This window comes from Pleurodeles waltl, chromosome 6 (assembly GCF_031143425.1).
Source record: "Pleurodeles waltl isolate 20211129_DDA chromosome 6, aPleWal1.hap1.20221129, whole genome shotgun sequence".
Taxonomy (NCBI): domain Eukaryota; kingdom Metazoa; phylum Chordata; class Amphibia; order Caudata; family Salamandridae; genus Pleurodeles; species Pleurodeles waltl.
This window is the reverse complement of record NC_090445.1, coordinates 1,578,250,385-1,578,271,280: the sequence shown is the minus strand read 5'-3', so window position 1 is coordinate 1,578,271,280 and position 20,896 is coordinate 1,578,250,385. Positions and strand designations below refer to the sequence as shown.

Genomic DNA, 20,896 nt, shown 5'->3' with positions numbered 1-20,896 from the left:
CAATAAAAATGTGAGTATGCCCTTCCATGGCAGTGGGGTAAGTAAAAATGCTTTTATATGTATGGTGTGTGAGTGCTTGTGGGTGAGAGTGTGTTTAGTTGAGTGTTTGTGTGTGTAAGTGTAAATTTGTGTGTAAGTATGTGTCTGTGAGTGAAAGTGAAGGTCAAAGCCAGGTCCGTGGTGTCAATTCCGTTACCCCTGGCATTTTGGTGAAATGACACCCATGGTTTTATAGCTCAAAGTGCCTCCAACAATGCCTGCAAGAAACGAGTGCAGACAAATCCACAGTCAGAGATCTTACTGAAGATGTGGGAAGTGGGCATTTCAAAAGTGTAGTTTACCATGTAAGTTTCAGAGAGCTCAAACACATAACCTGCTGGCGGGAAACAGCCATTACAACACAGTCATAACCACGCATGACCGTTACCACAACACCATTACCAAGCATGTGCATTGAGCACGCATGCCTTTGCCACAAATAGGCCTTTACCACGCATGTTTTTACAACAAATTTCGTTCTAAAGGCATGAATGGTAAAGGCATTTGCATGGTAAGAGTTTTACAGGTAAGTACAGGTAAGTAGTACCTCACCATGCACAGTTTTTTCATCAAAAGATTTTCTGCAAATATCACATTGATATTATAAATGATGTTATCAAATACGTTATGATTAGCAGTGCATGGCGAGGGCGCAAGTTATAGTTAACTACACAATAACAGCCTTCTATTTATTGGTAGCCCTGGGGAGGTGGTGGTCTCCTGGGCCCAAGGGAGTCCGTAGAAGCCTCCTATTTTTTATTTGTTGTCCCAGGGAAGTGGTGGACCCAGGGCCACATGGGAGGAGCCCACAAGGCCCCCAGCATGTTTCAAAATTATAAACCTGGGGAGGTGGAGTTACCTAGGGCCAGGGGAGGTACGCAGGATCTCCCCACCCCCAATAAATGTATATGTTGCCCAGGGGCAACAATTTATTATATAAATAATAATAAGCCCCGGGGAGGTGGTGGTCCCTGGGGTGCTGGGGTTCCATAGGACCCCCTTCATTATATAGAGGTGGTGGTCCTCAGAGGTGGGGGGCAGCCACCCCCGGATATTCTTATGCATAGCCCCAGGGAGGTGGTGGTCCCCAGGGCTTCTATAACACCTAGGAGGGGTCCTGTGCTCTCCCTCTTATTTTTCTCATATATGCCTTTACCAACCATGCCTTTTCAACAAAATTGTCATGGTAAATGGCATGTTAGGCACATGCATGGTAAAAATATTAGTTGGTAATGTATGTATTGTAATTACGTTTGCATTGTAATGACGGCGTTGTAAAGGCATGTGTGGTAATTGCATGCATGGTTCCATCATACAACCCTGTGAGCATTCTTAAGCTCTGAGTGATCCCTTCTCACCCTGGAAATAGTCAAAGATTTACTCTAGGTTAAATTTGGCCCCTTGTGTGGAATTCTATACTTTGTAGTATTCTGCCCAGAGGGAATAACACTCATTGAAAGATACTGCATGTCATTCCCAGGTGTATGTCTGAAAACCTGCACCTAGCACTACGCTCCAGGTGTACCATTGTTAACGTTAGTTCATAGCATTGCATAATGTTCTCCATTACTCATTTATAACTAGGCTGCCTTTTCGTAAAGGAGACCTGGCTATCCAACGAGTGGTCACCTTTAAAGCCTTTAATGGCTCCATAATAATTCATACTAAAAACACGAGAGAAGACTAATAAGCAAAGAGTGATCTTCCTGGAAAAGTTTGGTAGGAGTTCCTTTTCCAGTTCGCAAGGGCAAAGAAGTCTTACTTGATTACCTTGCAATTGTGCTATCATAAAATCAATGTTGTGCTATCAGCCCCAGAGTCAACGGACCCTCTCTACTTAGCATGAGACATTAGTGGATTTATTTCTGGAGTGGCTTGAAGATTCCCACTGTTACTCGACTTTCCGACTTATGTCATCTACCAAGGTCTTCCAAACTTAGTTCCTTTCTGTTTCCTCACGTCCCTTAAGGTAGGCCAAAGGTGCTGTGGTCCACTGTCTGGACCTAATGTTCTAAAAGATTCAGGGCCTGATTACATGTTTGGAGGATGGAATACAGTCCATTAGGGATGCAAAATACACTACCTCTGACACTCTGATAGATTACAGTCTCCTGAATTTAGAGAGGAAAACCCATCATAGTGGTTCCTTACAATGTATTAAAACGTTTAGTGGACAGCAGTTTACCAAACTTAACTTTTTATTGTTTTTTATGTTTTTTTCCCTCCGGGGGGGAGGGGGGAGGGAAGGGGGGTTTGTATGTGTGTTTGTCATTACAGTTTTTTTAAAGTCTGACAAAAACGTAATTGAGTTTTTTTTTAGAATTTTTTTAATTTAAAGGGATGCAATCAGACCCTGAGAAAGTTGAGCACTGTGATGGAACCAGGGTCCAGATGTAGCAAAGGTTTTTACCCATTCTGTTTCTATGGGAAAAAGTGTTCGTACATATGGCCCCAAGTGTCTTGTGATTGTTTAGAGAGGCAGAAAGCAACTGCTCGCTATACAAATACTTTTCCGCCACTAGTGCCCCACTTTTCGATCCCACAATAAAGCCCTCTTTTATAATGGCCTTTGGAATACAAATCCCATGGCATACCTGTGATATGTGAATAGGACTGTCAGTGGATACACGCCTAGTTGAATTCGGGTCATTTTGGCTCAGCGCACACATGGTTGGAGCTCGGTTAAAAATCTAAGCTAGAGACTGATGAAAATTGAATGTAGTCTTTCTTCAGATGGACAAAGAGAACCTAGCATTATAATAACAGTCAGGCTCCACCAATAATAAATGAAAATGCAAACCAAAAGTGCCTCCACAAATCCAAAGATGAGGTATATTAATGAGTATGATTTCAAGCTAGACTAGTCAAATAAGTCAATCTAGCTGATTAAATCCCCATGCATCCTCTGCCACAGGCAACTCCACATCTTTCACTAGTACAGGATGATTTGAACATTGAGCTACAACTGATAGTAGACATTTTTGTTGGGAGATTCCTCTTAAGACACTGCAGAACCTAATTGTATGCCATGAACGAAGAATCGTTGAAGATGGAGGCATGTGCAAAGAAGCGTCCAATGGGCATGTGCATTGAAGAACTAAAATCATTTAAGCAACAAAGAATAACTCTCTTTGTCGACTGGAGGAAAAATCATTAGTAGAATATGTATTGAGATCACACAAAATCTCTCCAGCTGATAACTGGATGAAAAGGTAAGGTAAGGATATTGAACAGCAATGTAGAAGAAAATGTGAAATCATGCTACATGTGCCAAGCTACAAGCAAACCATCCAAGCTGTAAATATTTTACAGTCCACTTGAAACTGGTGGATTTTATGTGGTACAGCTCACATTCAAGTCAACCTCAACACAGCTGCTTGCGCTGGATGCTGGAGTCTTGGGATGTGAGAACCCAAAAATGCTGAAAACAGACAACAACACTACCCTGCAGATCTACAGAAGGCACTGCACTGCGTGTGAGCTGCAGATGCACATTCCTCAGCTGCAGGTTGTTTCACCAAAGGGACACATAGCCACCACTTCAGTGAAAAAGAAGGTTACATAAACATGTGGGACTAAGGAGACCAAAGGAGGTACGTGGTCACCTCTGGCTTAGCCCAGACCGACATGGCCCTAGCATGCAGAAAATGTGAATCCACCTTTGATGTCACGCCCTTCCAAGTCACCCAGTCAAAGAAGAGACTGGTCTGTGCAGTCAGACAAGTGACCTATCATCAGGAATGTCTCTTCCTTCAAAAGGTTTCAAGAACCAGATGTGACTCCAGTGACATCCCCATCAGCTGATCTGGATGATTGAGAAGGGAAGGGGACAAAATTCAGTACTATGTGAATTTCCGACCAGTTGCTGGAAATCGCAAAAAACCATCAGATGGCTAGGACACCTCACTAAGAAAAGATGGCCTTCATTCAATGAGGTGAGGGGATGAACTTTCAAGCCCCTCTTGAGCAGGACATCCCTGTTAGGCAGAAAGTATGCTTGCTAGCTACGTATGCCAAAGGAAGGAGGACGAGTGAGAAACCTTTACTTGGAAGCAAGAAGAATGTGTTCTATGGACAAGCTTAATCTTTAGGCATTATAAATCCCTGTGACAGAAGACGGGGAATAAAGAAGGACATGTCATACCACATTCCTCCACAAGATTGCTATGGTGGCCAAAGCAGAAAATTCCATAGATTGGAAGTCTGAAATAGCTAATTAATTTGTCTTATGTAACTTCTTGAAGCATCTTGAACATGCCCCCTGTACCGCTGCCTACCTCATATATGAGCATGTGATAAAATGTTATGTTTGTTACAACAACATATTCAGCAAGCCTCTTTGTGGCTTTCTGCATCTCCCTGGTCTCTCCATTCATCAATCTGTTACAATGCCTTTCAACTTCAAGAGTTCAGCTTTACATTTGAGCACTCACCTGCATCAGCAATCTCTTAACAGCAGAGTGAGTTAATCAGTGCCAAAACACTTTTGAGGTTGAATCAGCCAGTTCAGATGAATCTGGCCTCTCAGACCTGGAAGCATAAATTTCACGGAGATGGTGTACCAATTAATATGAAACCCATTATCTTAGAGTGGTTTTGGAACCTTTATTTAGAAGGTCTGGCCAATGAAAAGGCGGTTGAGTCAAAACAGCAGCACAGAACAAATCAAAGGCCTCTCCATGTCCAAAAACAAAAAGCAATCTAACCAGGGAACAGAGTGGCACCCTAGATATACTGTTCAAAATGCAGGTTGTTTATTGTTTTACTCACTTTCCGACTAACTGAGTTATTTGGCTGAGCTGCCCAACATTGAAGGTCTAAAAAAAAAAAAAAAAGACTCGGTTGCGTTTCTATTATAGTTATTCCAGAAATATGTACAGTTGAGGTGCAGTACCAGGTGGACTGGTAAATAAGATCGGCCAATGACTGACATGTTAGGCTCTATAGGTAAAACTGATAGAGACTACCAAAATATAATAGGAAAACCTTGAAAAGACAATGAGATTGTACAGAATGTAAGATCACACGAAGGTGAAGTACAAAATGAGAAAGCACAGAACAGGCGAGTGATGCAAGAGAGTGCAAGATGGGAGACTAAAGAAGGGGAGAGCACAGGTTAGGAGAGCAAAGAATGCATTCAATTATGTAAGGGTTGTCAATGTCTTTCAGAGGGGCTCTTGAAGATCACTTAGCAGTTGCAGGTCATTGCAACTTGCAGCCTCCATGGACAGCAGCATTGTGGAGGCAGGAGAATGGATCTGAAAAAAGTTAGGAAATCTTCTGCACAGGTTATTGCTAATACTTGCATAATGAAAGAAAGGATGCAGGCACATTTGTCTGTATATTATCTCATTTTAAATTCACAAACACTGCCTGCTTGTGCACTACAAACACATAAAACATATGTTTCTCAGGGACAGAATACAGGGGCCGAGAAGCCAATATGTTGAGGGCTTAGAGCTCCTATAAAACCACAGACTGGCAGTATGCAAGAACTGAAGAATCAAGGATCAGAACTAAAAGCAGTCCCAGTGATAAAGAAAAGCAGCTAGAATTATAGAATTGTATCTGCTCCCATTCCAACGAAAAGTGAATCTTGTTATATCATGACGTTATTGAATGCACAAATATAATGACTTGTTCAGGTTTACATAAATGAGCATTGCTGAGTGATCCACAGTGATGAAAGCTCAATTGCAGAATTCCGGAAAGGGTTAAGGATATAGGATGATTTTTCTTGCTTCCTTCTATATGGCTCATTCCTCTGTTTGTAATACCAATGCAAAAGTTGGCCACCAGTGGCACTAATGCAGGACAACTTACCTCAACACAGACAAGGTGCAATAAGGTTTACATGTTTACATTGCATGTTAAAGGGCATATTTAGCCATATCAAACGCAACCGTTAACTTTAGCTACCATCAAGAAAATACATTAACATGCTACCAAATATTGCAAATTGACACTAACCCAGAAGGGAACCTGCAATGCCTCAAATTCTACCAAGATCCAATCAAATAAAATGCAGTACAAAAGTGGGTTGTAAAGAATAATACTAGACAAAGTTTGACGGAATGCAAACTCGATTATGGAATCAAGTGGGCAACATCACACAATGTACGGAGTCAATGAGGTCATTCACCAGTGGAATCAATTCTATTAATGGGCAACATACGAGTACTGGCTACATGCTAACAAAAAGGGCTGCATAGTGCCCCAACATGCCAAGGTGGTTATCAAATGGAGCAAATTTGCAGAGCAATCAGCATTAAAAAAAGATCACAGGAGTGATATACAATGTATATATTTATGGATAATTATGGTCTACAGCAATCACAAACCATCTGGATTTTAAAGATGTAAGGATTATGTCTGGATGCTGCTCAAAGAGTTTCCCTGCCTGTCTGGATCACCTAGTGTGTTGTTCAGGCCTCAGGCTGGGGATGGTGGGTCCTCACAATCTGATATAGAGTGTAAGAAACTCTAAGGTCTATCACGACATAGTTTTCTCATATCCAAATGTGCATTAATAACTACAAACACACAGGATTTTTGAAATTAGTGATTCTTTAATTTTTTTCATAATCAGTTAAGATATCAATCAAATATTGAAATTTCCACCACCACTTACTGCATTGGATTTTCGTCTACCTCATCTTTCGTTTATTGCCTCTGCCCCCAATTAGAACAGGCATTCCTGGATGCTGTATCCAAGCCTAATTCTAACTTTCCAGTCAACACTGTTGTACAGGGAGTCAAGCTTCTGAGATGTTTCATTAATACTTTTCTCTCTTAGGGCATGGTAATGAATCAATCTAAAATTCTACAGGTCATCCCTAAATGAAAAAAGACTGAGGCCAGCTTGGCTGTCTTGGGGAATCACTACCCTATTTCTTGTGTTCAGGTGGCTGTCAAGAGTATTTGAGGTATCACGTAGCAGAACATCTAATGAATTTGCTGTTACCATGGATGTTGCTCAAGTGGGCTTCCAACGAGAATAAAGCACTGAGTCAGTACTCTTTGGGAGTTTAGGAAGATATGATTAGGCAGATAATGCCCAGATTTCTCTCAATCTGTCGACAGTTTCACCGCTCTCAATTAGCAAAGCTGTCCACCTTCTTCTGCCTCCAATCTATTTGGACTATGTCGTGCATCCCATTGTCAGTCTTATCACAATCTTTTTAACATGTATTTATATCTTTGGTGAAACTCATCTGACCCAATGCACTGATTTATACATGTACATCAATTACACCAAGTCTGTTTTTAGGGTGGGAGGAGATACAGCATTCCAGCTATGCATGAAATGGGACTGGCAGTGGATGGGCAGTCATTGGCACATGGTCAAGCAAGAGAAGACTGAGCCGGTTTTGGACAGTGATCAGGCAGAACTCCGGTTGGATGAGACACTGCTCTGTCAAAACAATTTGCAATTCAGTATGCAACCTTGGTGTTCAATTTGACCAAATCTTTGCACCTCAAATCTGACCTTTTGTATCCAACGCTTGCTTTCACCTACAAAGGATGATTAATTCTCCTAAATGACAGTCATAGGTGCCTGGCTGCGGCAGCAATAGTTGTCTGTAGTCTAGACTATGCTACTTTACTTCACTTGGGTCTACCCAAATACCTACTTTGGGGCCTTAGGTGCTTCACAATCAACCAGCCCCACTCATGAGGGGTACATGCCAGTGTGGACATGCAAGCTTCTTGGCCCTGCCATATACTGGCTGCCAATAAAATCCTTTATTGCCTTTAAAATCTTGTGTAGCATCCATTGTTCCATGTTTGTTCACCTCCTTTCATCCAGAAGCACGAGTGTATCTATGCTTCTGGAAGACTATAGAAGATCATATCCTGACCACTCATTGGATACTTCTAAATTTAACAGAGCTTGGGGAGGAGCTCACTGTCGCCCCTCCACCCAATGGTCAGAATCCATCATGGGGGAACCACCACTTAACAAAAATGATTAAGCAAAGCATAACCTGGCTGCTAGGTTTCTGAAAAGGTTCGAAATACAGTAAAACACCTGCTGAATATTTCTGCACTGCACTGAAGCCTAAGAATATGTACATTGGAAAAGCAACCTCAACTAGTTGCTGTTGATTACCTGTGGCTGGTGGTGTTATTTCTCTGGGACACACAGGATATGACGTCCGTCCTCCTTCTTGCTCATTCACCACTGATCCCTTGGGTAGGACGTTTCTTTGAAAATAGCCAGGGTTGGTAATGTTGCCTGCTGGGTTGTATTGGGCAACTGCAATGACCATTCCTTTTCCGTCCACAGCTTTGGCAATTCCCATCTCCTTGGTGTCTTTCCATACGACTTGAGTAAAGTGACCTGCAGGACAAAATCAGGATTGGTAAAAAATTCTGTTTGTACACACATTGGTGAAGGTAAGGAGTGCAATGAACAAAGAGCCTATGGTCCCCTAAATATGTTTAACTGGTTTTTAAATGCTTCTTATTCAAACACTATAAATGACAAGATTTATCTTCTATTTCAAATACCAAGATTTAACTCAATTTTATTGACCTCAGATAGACAAGAGTACTTCTAAGCCCCATCACGAGTACACTTATCACCAAGAAGTTTAAAGGAACTCTATAGTTGGTGAACTGGCTTAGTGAACAATGTAAACAGCATTCATTTTAGTGAGATACATTTAATCTTGACTTAAAAAAGTTAAAGAACTGTTCAGATATTCAACTACCATGACCTGAAACAAATTGGCAAGAATGAAAAAAGACTATTTATTAAACAGATGTAGTTACATACAGAGAACCTTTATGGAAAATCGTGAGATTATACCAGGAAATGTGCAAACACATAGTAGTAAATGTGTTTTCTGTCACCCTTCTAATTGGGATGCTTGCAGATTTTATTCTTTCTCTTACAGAAAATACATTTTTTTATTAGTTGGAGCCTGCCTATTCACTTTCTGTATATGAAGGCATAACTGTGGTGGCCAAACGTATATGTTTCAGTAATATATAGTGAGCAATTCTACCCCTCTGCCTGTGGGTCACTAGTGATTATGGTTGTGACTTGTTGCAAAGGAAAAACTATTCCCAAAAAGCTCAATCATGATATTAACTGTTCCACTGCAGATACAGATTCTATTTCTGGTCTTCTACAAACAAAGGTCTATAGGCCATGATGTAGTAGAAAGACTGAAGTGATAGTGTGTCACTATAAGCACAGAAAGGGGGTTAAGAGTATATGTACCAACTTCACAGTAGTGTTATTACCTATTGTGGAAGTGAGGTAAAGTTGGAGTAGGTGCAGACACACAATTGTTTAACCTAATACCTTGGATTGCCAGGACCTGCATGACAGCCTGGACCACTTGGGTACCTTCAGCATGATGCATTACACCAAAGATAAACCAAGTAATTGTATTTCTTGATCATTTTACAGTATATATTGACATCTCAATCTTTATCTTGTTTCCAGGTTTGATGTAAAACAAACCCAGAGGTAGGCCTTTAGTTTGCTAATCTACACAAACAACTTTGACAAACAGTAACAAAAATTTGACATTACTACTCATTTCATTGTGAAAGAAGAAGGCCTGCCCAGACACACAAACCCAGAATGGGGTCATACACATTGATCATATCAGAGAAACTCTATATTTTTATGTAATAGCTCATGAAACGAGTGCCAAAACAAAAAGTAGAATCGATTGAACCCTCTTTAAGTATTAGCCATCTGTCGAGACATACAGAATTGTCAACCAACTGACAACCAAGAATGGACCTTTAAACATTGAGCTTATCACCTTTAGGTCTTTGTGTATGGTCTAATAGTGTAAAATGTACATCGTCATTTTATGAAGTTACATGTTTTATTTCTGTGGTTTGGTGAAAATAGCAAAGACCACTTTAAGAGAAATGCAAGATGAATTAATTTGTTTTGTTTCAACGTCAGTTCCTTATTGTTGTAGTAATTAAGTTCCAACTCAGCATGAGTAATATAGTGATTATGTTTTATTCCTCAATGTGCTTCAAGGGAGTAGCAGCCTATGGTGAAGCCATTAGGATAAGACGTAATTGCAGCCAGGATGATATTTTTGTTCATGAACTTCATGGATTGGAACAACGCCTTCAGATGCGGGGCTACACGAAAACTCTTCTAACAAACACTAACAAGAGAGTTTCCAAGATTGATGGACAAACTCTCCTCACAGCACCTACCAAGGAGAGATATAAACGACACAACAAATTGTCCCCATTTATCCCTTACAACATTCTCAGTGCACAAATTTACAAAATGTTTCATAAAAATTGGTCCTTTTTACTAGCAGATGACACTATGTAAAAAGGATTACGGACAGAGTATTATACACTGCACTACGTAAACGGTTGTGTCACAGTTTATGCCACCTGCACTGACTAGGACATGGTTATCTGAACCACCAACTGGTTTCCATAAATGTGGCCACTGTAGCATTTGTTGTTAGGTGCAAGACAAACTAATGACCTTTCAGTACAATACCAGAAGATCTTACAGGATCTCCAAATTTATGAATTTTAACACCAAATATGTGGTTTACTGCATAGTTTGTACTTGTAGACTTATATATGTGGGCAGTACACTTAGGGCCTTCAAGGAAAGGATTCAGGAACATATTAGGGCCATTAGGCACAATAATATTGATTATCCTTTTGCAGCCCACTACAATTCTATGCATGGGCAGAGAGACGTTTAGGGGATTACTGTGCATGGCATTGACATGCTGAGTAATTGCCCACTCAGTGGGAACAGGACCTTAATGCTGAGGCAAATGAAGAGCAAATGGATTTTGAAATTAAGAGCTGTAGAGAAGGGGCTCAATACGTATCAAGATTTACATGTATTTTTGTAAGCAGATGCATTACATGTAGTCTTATGTGTACTATGCTGTAACTTTTTACTCTATATCTGAAAGAGTCGTTTGACACATATTTTTCATTGGTTTCAGGTTTGATATTTTATATGTATTTGTAATATTCTTTTGAGTATGGAATGTATATATCTGTTTGTACTTACGTTATCTTGGAGGGTTCTTTTGTTTTTTGTTTTTATCTTTTTGTTTATATTTGTGTACCTACCATCCCTTTTTCATTATCAATATATGCCTTTGGGGATGCCGTATGTTCACCTTTTCCTTGCATATGTTACACCCGATATCCCTTTTGCAATATGTAATGTACATATCACAGACTTCCCTACTTGCGTTGTTATGTCTTATGTTATTTTTTTGTAATGTGAAAGGTACTTCTTTTTCCTTCCCTCGTTTTGCATGATACTATATTCATGACACTTTTTTGTTGCACATTGGGTTTGGTATTATCTATTCGGTATAATTGTTATTTATTTTTGCTTTAAGTCCTCTTTCTATAGTGACCGCTTTCTTTAATATTTATATATATATGTTAGAAAGGCGGTACTCACATAGCTGCATAATTGGAACTGTCGCTTGTAGTCCTCTTTCTATAGCGACTGCCTTCATTAATATAGGCCAAAATGGCGGCACGCTCCTATCGACAAAACAACGTATATTGGGGTCACGTTTACCTAACGGTAAGAAGAATCTTTGTTCTTTACAAGCCAATTAGGCCCGGAGTGTGTTTTTTCCGATTATACAATTAGCGTTTGCGCGTTTGACTACTTGAAATTCCCCGAATTATGCTTGTATTTGGTTTTTTTTCCAAATTCGAGTTAGGATGACTTATATAATTCTATATTATGACATTCTTTTATATTCATACAGGTCTGGTCACACACATGAATATCCGGCCATCCTTTCGTGTTTTTGGTGTGTGCGTGCGGAGTGTCTATTGGACAGTATTCCTGAGTTTGTTTTAACGTTTGGTGTGAGTGTTTTACAAACACGCTTTTTTTCGATTATGCATGACAATCGCTCATGTTAGCATTTTGCTCTGTACTTTCTATCCTGAGTGTAAAGCAATGTCCACGTAGGATAAGCAAGTGGACATCTTGACCTTTTGCACCATTCATGTTCTTTGTCACAATCGTGAATTTTTCCTTTTTTTAGGCGCATTATGGTTCGTGTGCTACTGATTATAACGTATAATTTGTTTTTTTTTCCTGTGGTGTGATTTGGATTCCTCTTTTTTTGTGTAACTAGGCTTATCTTGGCCATACCCTTTTGGATACAGTTCGTACTCAAGGAGGATTTGTTACTTGTATTTCCAGACTTTTGATTCGTCCAGACAATCTCTGAACCCCGCAGTTTATGCATATTTGTTTGGGGATCTCAGAGTTTATCTACTCTTAGGGTATGTCATGTTAGTTTCTATTTTCTTCTTTTTTCCTTTTCCCTTTCCTTTTAGTTTTACAACTTTTCTATACCATTAGGGGATAACAGTATAGGTTTTTAATGTTCTGCACGTGGCATCTGTCACTGTACACTGCTTTTGGGTGATAACGTTTCACAGAAATAGGTATTGGGCCCAGCTAATTGAGATATTGTTAACTCAAGTCACGTTGGATTGCTTTTCTTCACTATTGTGACACTTTTTTGTACTCCCGGAGTGCACACATTTTTTAAATATGTTTGATAGGGGTCTCTTTAGTGGGAGACTTTTGTGAACCTCATTACCTGTATCTTGTTTGGTACTCTTTTTATGGATACATGTTGTTTCTTGTGTATATATTCTACAGCCTTGAAAAAGTAATTGTTGACAAAACACGTGTTGGCTGATGTTTCTTTGGACTCACGATGGCTGCTACTCCCTTGAAGCACATTGAGGAATAAAAAATATCCACTATATTACCCATGCTGAGTTGGAACTTGATTACTGCAACAATAAGGAACTGACATTGATGGTGTGCCTTGGTTTACTACTATTGACTCTTCAAGTGTTGATTGATCTTCAACCAACACAACTGCACCGGAGGTGGCTGAGTGCTCACCAGTTTGGTACCCTCTACAATACTTCATATAACATATGGACATTGCTTTCTTTATTCATATTACATGCATATATAGGAGGTGTGAACCTTATGCATAGCCACTGTTTTTTGTTGTCAGAAAATGAAACTTAAAAAGCTCTGATCAATTTAGATAGAGTGATTACAGAAATCGAACTAACAAGTGCAAGTGTACCTACATTTATACTACTTTTTAAGCAGTCTGGCAAAGCAAGAGCCAGGTGATAAGAAAATAGTTTACAACAATTGATGATCACAGGAAGGACTTTTACTTGTGCACTGATATGCTTTGGCTCGCCTTCCACTGTCTTTTAGGAGGCAGCACTTGTACAGTTGAAATGTAAGGATTTGGCATTGTGAGAGAAAGATAAAGCATTCTGAGTGTAGTTGGTCTCATTTAAGAATACATTATATTCTATTTTTGTTGCTTTAAGGTTTTAGGCACACTGACAATTTCCTTGACTTGATAGCATGCATGTAGTGTGTTAGACAATGAATGTCAGTGGTGGAGAACACCCTGAGGCTGCGCTATGTGACATTCACATTTTAGGTGAGTTTATTGTCCTGATTGATATGAAGCATTTCGAGATGGAAGACCAGCGCCATATTCAATTTCTTGTTTAATTTTAGGAGCCTGTCTGGTTAGGGAGTAGTCTTCAAGCAATCTATTTGAGCAAACTGTTAGTTAAGATGAATGAATCAACCCAGCCATTTAATGAGGAAGCTTAAGAAAGCTTATCTCTTCAGAGGCCCGAAAAGTAACTCCTGACATGAAGTCTGATTTAAACATTTTGATGCTATGCACAAACTCAGCCATTTTGATATCTGAGGTGTCCGCTTTGGAATTTCTGACATGTTGAGGCCTGGGCGCCATAAGGAGCAATTCTCCAGCTGTTCATTGCCCCAGCACCATTGAATATGAAGCCCAGCATTCACATCTGTAGGTTTTAAAACTTGAAGCATGGAAAGGTGCAATAGCTGTCACAATTGCCTTCTGCATTTAGTAGATTTACAGACCATGTCTACGTCTATTCAAAGGGACCAAATATAACCAGAGCCAGCCACAGGAGTAGAGATCCACACTGCTACTTGACACATTGGTAGCTATAGCTTTTCAACAAATAACCTCTAATTGGTAAAACAACATGCTGGTAAGTATGCCGTTTGCTTTGATTATCGAGTAGAAAGGGCCTATGTACACCCAATTTAATTATCTCTTAAGAGAGAATATCTGTGGTTACCTTTGCCAATATTCCTTGATACTTTGAGTTACCACAGTAAATCAGTCGAGATTTTAGCTGAAAAGGTTTCCAAACCTCCCAGAATTGTTCCCTGTTTCTTTTATCTGTAGGCTTACTCTGTATTAGATTTAATAATGCTTATCTATAGTCCTCACAATGTTATATTTTGTAATTTGCTTTTTCAGTCTTTTATCAAGTTTTATATTATTCTTTTCTCTCGTCTCTGTCTTTTTCTTGCAATGTTTTATTTCACCTCTTAACCCACTTACTTTATATTTTGCTAATTTCCTTTTACTCATATGGATCCATTCTGTAACATTAGTGTATAATTTCTCATATGTTAAATAGCATTATACTTCCTTGTTACTATTTTTGATTATTCTTTCAATAAAACATACGTAACTAAACCAAAAGGTCCACAATCCCCTTATATTAAACATAGATGCAATTCCATTATATGTAATGAAAAGAGGGGACAGCTTTGAAAAGTGTAAACAGACAGGCACAAGGAACATGGAGGCGATGCCAGCATGCATAGTGATTACTCGATTGCTGTACAGCCTATAGTAAGTCAATATCAAAGAGCCTACACACATCCCTGACAATTCTGAGAGATAGTTGTACTGTCCAAATGTGAAAACAATTAAGAACATTATTATAGGCAGTGGTGATTTGGCAAAGTGGTTTTATTGTTTTCTTCATACTCCAAATGCACATTTGTGAAACGTTGAGAAGAAGCAGCATACTGCACCTAGAAATAGGAAACCAATTCTGCATTGTGTACACAAGGCCAGAACCACAAGTGAGGGGAGCTACCTGGTGAGGCGTTGGGACAGATGTGTAGTGTCTTTAGATATGTGTGATGTAAAATGTAACCATGATGTAGAGTTTCAATAGAGTCCTCATCTCTTCCTCCATCTTTTTACATATCATAGTTTCCTTAATGTGATTTTATTCAGATTCCCCAAATACAATACCTTTCTATGTACATCACCTCTTATTTGAGATACTTTTGCCTTGAAAAAAATATATAAAGCTCTCGGCTTGCCCTTGGAGTTCGAATTGTGCTATCCTACAACAGCTGAAATCCATGCAAGACCTCCTGTGCCACACATTATCACTTTAAAGAGCACTAATTGTCCAGGTGGGCCATCAGTGCCCACTGACTTTAGAAGATACTTTAATACTGTTGCATGAGATACTGTTTGTTTAGCATCACTCTCCCTAGCTTAAGGGGTAGGTGGATATAAGATTAAGTGAATTGAAAGCTAACAGTAAGGATCAGACTACCATACTAAAGTGTCTTGAGGGGTTCACAGGAAACACCTGCGGAGACCACCAAGTGTTACCAGGTAAGATGGTACACTTAGGGATAAGATAAGTGCTCAATTTACAAGAAGCAGCAATAGTGCATATTTATACGATCAATTATTTGATTACATACTCTTTCACACGTAAAAGTAAATGCCAAGTTATTATGCTTTCAGCAGAAGTGTTATCTTATCATTATTATTGTACATATGAAGACATTACTAATCCTCCATATGATAACTGAGGCATGGCTGTGAACCCACTAGGTGACTCAGCCTACTTCTCATACCTAATTGAACAACTTTTACTGGAAAAGTCCAGGGCAGCTTCTCTCTGTCTTACTAGCTGTGCATTCTACTGGTAAACACTGTACCAGGTGGAAGAGGTGTGCAGAGCACCATTTCCAGTTTGGATCCTGGGCCTCATGTTGACACCAGGTTGACCAAGTAGAAAGAGTCCCTCCTCTAAATCCTAATGATCATCTCTGAAGATGCTTATTATATGTGTATAGATCTCCACTCCCACACATAGCTAAGGGCTCACAACTCCATTGATTGTTTCAGTTACTGATTAATAAACGTGACATGACCTTGTGCACAAGAAGTCTTTATAGTATTATCAAACAGAAAGTGTACACTTAAGCTCTCACTCCATGCCATCTACTACATGTACCACTTAATCAGTGGGGTTTATCTGCCAGTCTTCCTCTTTAGAAAGCCTAGACACCTTTCAGGGAGACCTCAATTACTCTAATTGGTTTCTGCTGCCAATGTGCCTTATTTACCTGACTACTTCTGTCCTTTGTCAGCCACTACCAACCATAGATTATAATCACCTCCTCATTCTGGATGCTGATCCTCATGCCAACCTGCAATATCACAGAAATTGTGGAAACAATGCACACTACAGACTCATATCTCTAGAGGAGGAGCAGCTAATCATTTGGGACACAAAGGCATGCCACTTATAGTGCTCATTCCGTTCCATCCTTTCAAATCCTACTGGAATAATGCATTTAAAAGAGCAACAATAATATGCATTTTCTTTAATGTGTGGAGCTTGGCAGCAATCAAGGAATATTGCACTACACATATAAACTAGGTCTGAATCTAGATATGCAAATACAAGGCACAGCATGAAAACTACACAAATGTAGAAACTTCTTCTCTGCTCACCTGTGTTGCTTTGAAATCCAGGCTTGCTGAAGTTGTAGTCTTTAATCTCGCCATACCAGGTGTCAACAATCTCCTTCCCTGAAATAAGAATCAAAGTTTTTAGGTCAAGTGATCTGCCCTAAGGGATGCTCATAAATGTCGTTAGATATCCTACAATAGTTGGATGAGCACACTTGATCAATTTAGGCACTGCTACACAAAATGTGGCACATTATGTAGGCATAAAACACTATATGGGGCAATGAATTTCAATAAAGACTGCACACAGAAAGAAAGACAAATCAGGATAGAGAAGAAGGAAGAGTTTTTTTTATTATAGGCATGAGGAGCTGGAAGGGCGTACCCATGACTGGTGAAGCGCTCCTTAAAAGGATGAGTCGTTAGCTTCTTTCTGAGAATCAGGAGTGATGCTGGAAGCCTGTTAGCTGAAGCAAAACTGAGCAACATTGATTTATGGAACTTAACTGAAAATGGTTTCATAACACATAAAATGGACTTTCTGGAAACATCTGGATTGGTAATTGTCAGTGATGCCAATTATGGTGAAAGGTATTGAATGTTTCAATTTCAAAAAAGAGTCCTTTGAAGTTAAGTAGCATTTGTTTAAATCAAATTTGACAAGAGCTTTGCTACTTTGGTTTGAAAAATTATTTACAATTGCATATCCTGTTGAGACAAGAGGATGCTCATCTTCCAACGTGTAGCTCGTTAGGCTTCCTATAATCAGTACATCAGGATAAAAGATAGTTACTCCTATGTTCTGGATGCCAGAAAAAAAGGGGATCATCAGAAGAAGGGGTAAGCGTTGCACCCTTCAAACCATGTATCCAATGGGAGAGAGAATCATATGTAATAAGCACACTGGTCGTGGAAAAAGGAAGATGGTAAGCAGACTACAGGGCTTCAAATGAAAGTCCTCAAAGGAATAGAAAACTTATTTTCTGCATTGTAATATACATTATATCTTAAAATAGATTTGGGGCATTCAATTATTGAAATAGACCACAAAACAAATATCATTGATGAGAAGAATAATGAATGTGAGAAGTTGTTCCTGGGAGATTTGGTACCACCAAGTATAACACAGAAAGACTGTGAACAAGAACATGATGCAAGAAAGATCTCACAAGAAGTGCAGAAACAAGGGTAACACTGGAGACCAAGCAACACTTACTGCAGACAAAGCAGGCTAAGAAATCCAAGCAACAAAAAAAAGTAGAGTTACTTTTAACTTTGGCATCAAATGCTATGGTCCTATCACGTTGTGAGGAATGAGAATTAAGACCAACCTAAGAACAAGGATGAGCATCAGAAGGAAAAGGGAATCAACTTTAGAAGAGAAATACAAATCATTGAATTAGGAGGTATTGTGGCCACCTATCTAGAACATACTAAAATGAGATAAATATTTCTACTATTTAAGTAGCAATCACTCATAACAATTGACAGTAAGTAGATTTTCATTACTTTCATCTGAGTTGTTTTAACATCTTTTGTTGCTATCATCGTTATCCAAGACGACATGGATTACTTTGTAAAAGTATTTGCAAAACAAACCAATATAGACAGCAAACATAGAACACACAGCTCCATCACATGACACTCACCAATCTGAGTGTCAAAAATGCACACACTAAATATTCTTGGTCATAAATGGCAAGATGCAGATATATTTTCTGCCAGAATTGTTACCCCAATTGTTTTAACTTAAGGAGTCATTAGTGGTGTGGAGTGTTATCTTTTTTTTTTTCAAAAGCTTAGATTAATGTAGTATTTTTTATGCTATATAACATTCATGCCCATTTCTTGGATAAAGATATATTAAGGAAATCTGTAGGAAATAATTTCAAATGTTTAAATTTTGGACAGCGACCTGGCATAAAAATGTAATGTGATGCCCGAGCAAGTGCTGATTTTGTTTTCATCATATGCAAGAACAAAGGAATAATAATAAACTAAAAGTATTACAGTTACGCTTGAATGTGGAGAATACCTGGCAAGCAGAGAATCTGCTTCTATTTTGAGGCACAGGAACCTCTTAATCTTAAAACTTCTGTTAAATGAGATTACGCTGGATGAGATCTGATGGTAAATTATTTCTGAATCGTCCCTGGTTTATTTAGAGATTTACATTGGACAGACCACTACTATTGGTTAATTAAATGAAAAGCTATTTGTAAATAACTTAGAGGGTGTTCTTAATGTTTTAAGTTCACAAATAGGTTTTCTCTTGAGAATATTTTTATAGTGTGGGATGCATTTGGGCACTGGATAGGGGATGATATTTAGCTCTATAAAAACAAAAATATGTGTTTGAAATAATAAATAGAACTGAAATAAAAATGTGTATTCATGGAGAAAATGTTCTCTCTCACTATGATTCAGAACTCAATCAGTTGACCTACAACTGATTTGAGTTTTTTCATAGATTTCCTATGCGTCAGCCGAGGACACGCCCATGGTGCGAGACCCAAAGCTGTGAAGAGTAGCAGCGCACAGGAGGCTTGCAGCCGCAGGGGCCGGAGCTGACACAACTTCCGAGGGGACTGCTGCCTGGAGCAGCCGAGGGGGCCAGCCGCATAGCAGTCCATCTTCAGTACAGCAACCCGCTGGTTGTTGCGAGCCTGAGCTCCATTTTCAGGCTCCTAGTACCCGTAACTTTGTTGGATTTCTCCTGGACCCATCGCGGTTCAGAATGGAGCCGCGCATTGGCCCACATTTTCATCTGTTGTGTGCATCGGTCTGCAGTTTACTGTGAAGCCTAGATAACTTGCCTGATACAGGAGCAACAAGTGCTTTTACCACTCACCTGTCTTCAATGATCTCTATGGAGCAAAGAGCATCAACAATGAAGGTGGCCGCATGCAGAATCTCAATGACTTGAGAGGGGGGAGCAGAGACAGAGAACCACCACAGATGATAGTTATTGAATGCTGCCTAAGTTCTTCTGGCATACAATATGGATGTTGTTTGACATGTGCTTAGCGGTTTTCAACTCACCAGCGGCAGGACTCCATTTCCCCAGCATCCGGGTCAGGAGGCTGGGGGTGCTGGAAAAGACAGAAAAAGGCTTAAAGCACACCGCGGGGTGGGACACACTTAGCAGTTTCAGTTCACCAGTGGCAGGACTCCATTTCCCAGCATCCAGGTCAGGAGGCTGGGGATGCTGAAAAAGGTGGAAAGGCAGAAAGCACTCTGCGACGTGGCCCGTCTTTGCCCGCCAGCGGCCGGAAGAGGCCACGCCTATAACATTTGGTAAAGCAAGGTGAGTGACACCTCCAACTATCCTTACTGCGATAAAGTGGAAGTGGGTTGTTTTTCTCTCCTTAAGCCCTAGCTAATCAGCGCATAAGAGGTCTTTCTGGTGTACCGTAAGATGGTGCTCGGTGAGTTGTAATGATGGGCAGGAACAGGACTCTGCAGAATAGTAATCAAGCACAGGGGGTAGGGAACCACTAAACTCAACCATAAACTCCTTTCTAGCCTGCACAGTTGGAGTAGTATCAAAGGGAATAGTTTTGGCAGAAAGACGACTTTTGATGGAAATGAGTGACTGGCAGCAAGCATCAGCCCATGAAGAAGTTTCTAGGATTTCTGAAAACAAAGACTGTCTGACAGTTGTGCCTCAGGTAGACTTGCCTAAACCACCCCTGGCAATAGCTGGAAATATTGAGGTGGAGGCTCTTCCAATAAAGAGAAAGGGGGAACTCTCAGGCCCCCCCCCCTTGCTGTAGCAGCCCTCCAAATAAAAATAAAAAGTCTCTGAAAAAATCCGGGAAAAAATCTAAAGTGTCTCTCCCTGACGAATTGAGCTGCTCTGGCATCCAGAAGGGTTTCTGTACAGGTCAGAGTCAAGTCTATGGATTTGAAAATCTATTGGAGAAATTTAAGGAGGTAATTGGGGCCTTTTGATGCCTCGGCAGTTTCCTAGCTGCTTTCGGGGCGGGGGGGTCATGTCTAGCCCAAGTTTGTGAGTCTTTAGAGCTTGGGTGTCATGATTCCAACCCGGTGAAGGGGATCCCGAAGTGAGACACTTCAGTGGCTCAGGGGGGGCTATCCAGCAGCGTGCACATGATCCCTATTCTAACACAGGCAACCTTCCCTTACCCTTGTGATGGAGGCCCCAAAAAACGCGATCAGCATGACAGGGGAAACTGGTAGAAATGGTTTTGGGAGGAGATCTA

At 40.0% G+C, this 20,896-nt stretch overlaps 1 protein-coding gene across 3 annotated transcripts in view; it reads right to left on the bottom strand.

The window, feature by feature from the left end:
* Positions 1 to 20,896, bottom strand: part of LOC138301163 (uncharacterized) — a 377,689-nt gene that overhangs the window by 83,901 nt on the left and 272,892 nt on the right. For all 3 annotated transcript variants that reach the window (XM_069241353.1, XM_069241354.1, XM_069241355.1), the window contains exons 10-11: positions 16,713 to 16,790; positions 8,153 to 8,383 (exon numbers count right to left, since the gene is read on the bottom strand). In XM_069241353.1, coding sequence (XP_069097454.1) covers positions 8,153 to 8,383; positions 16,713 to 16,790 — 309 coding nt within the window. The remainder of the gene's footprint in view (positions 1 to 8,152; positions 8,384 to 16,712; positions 16,791 to 20,896) is intronic.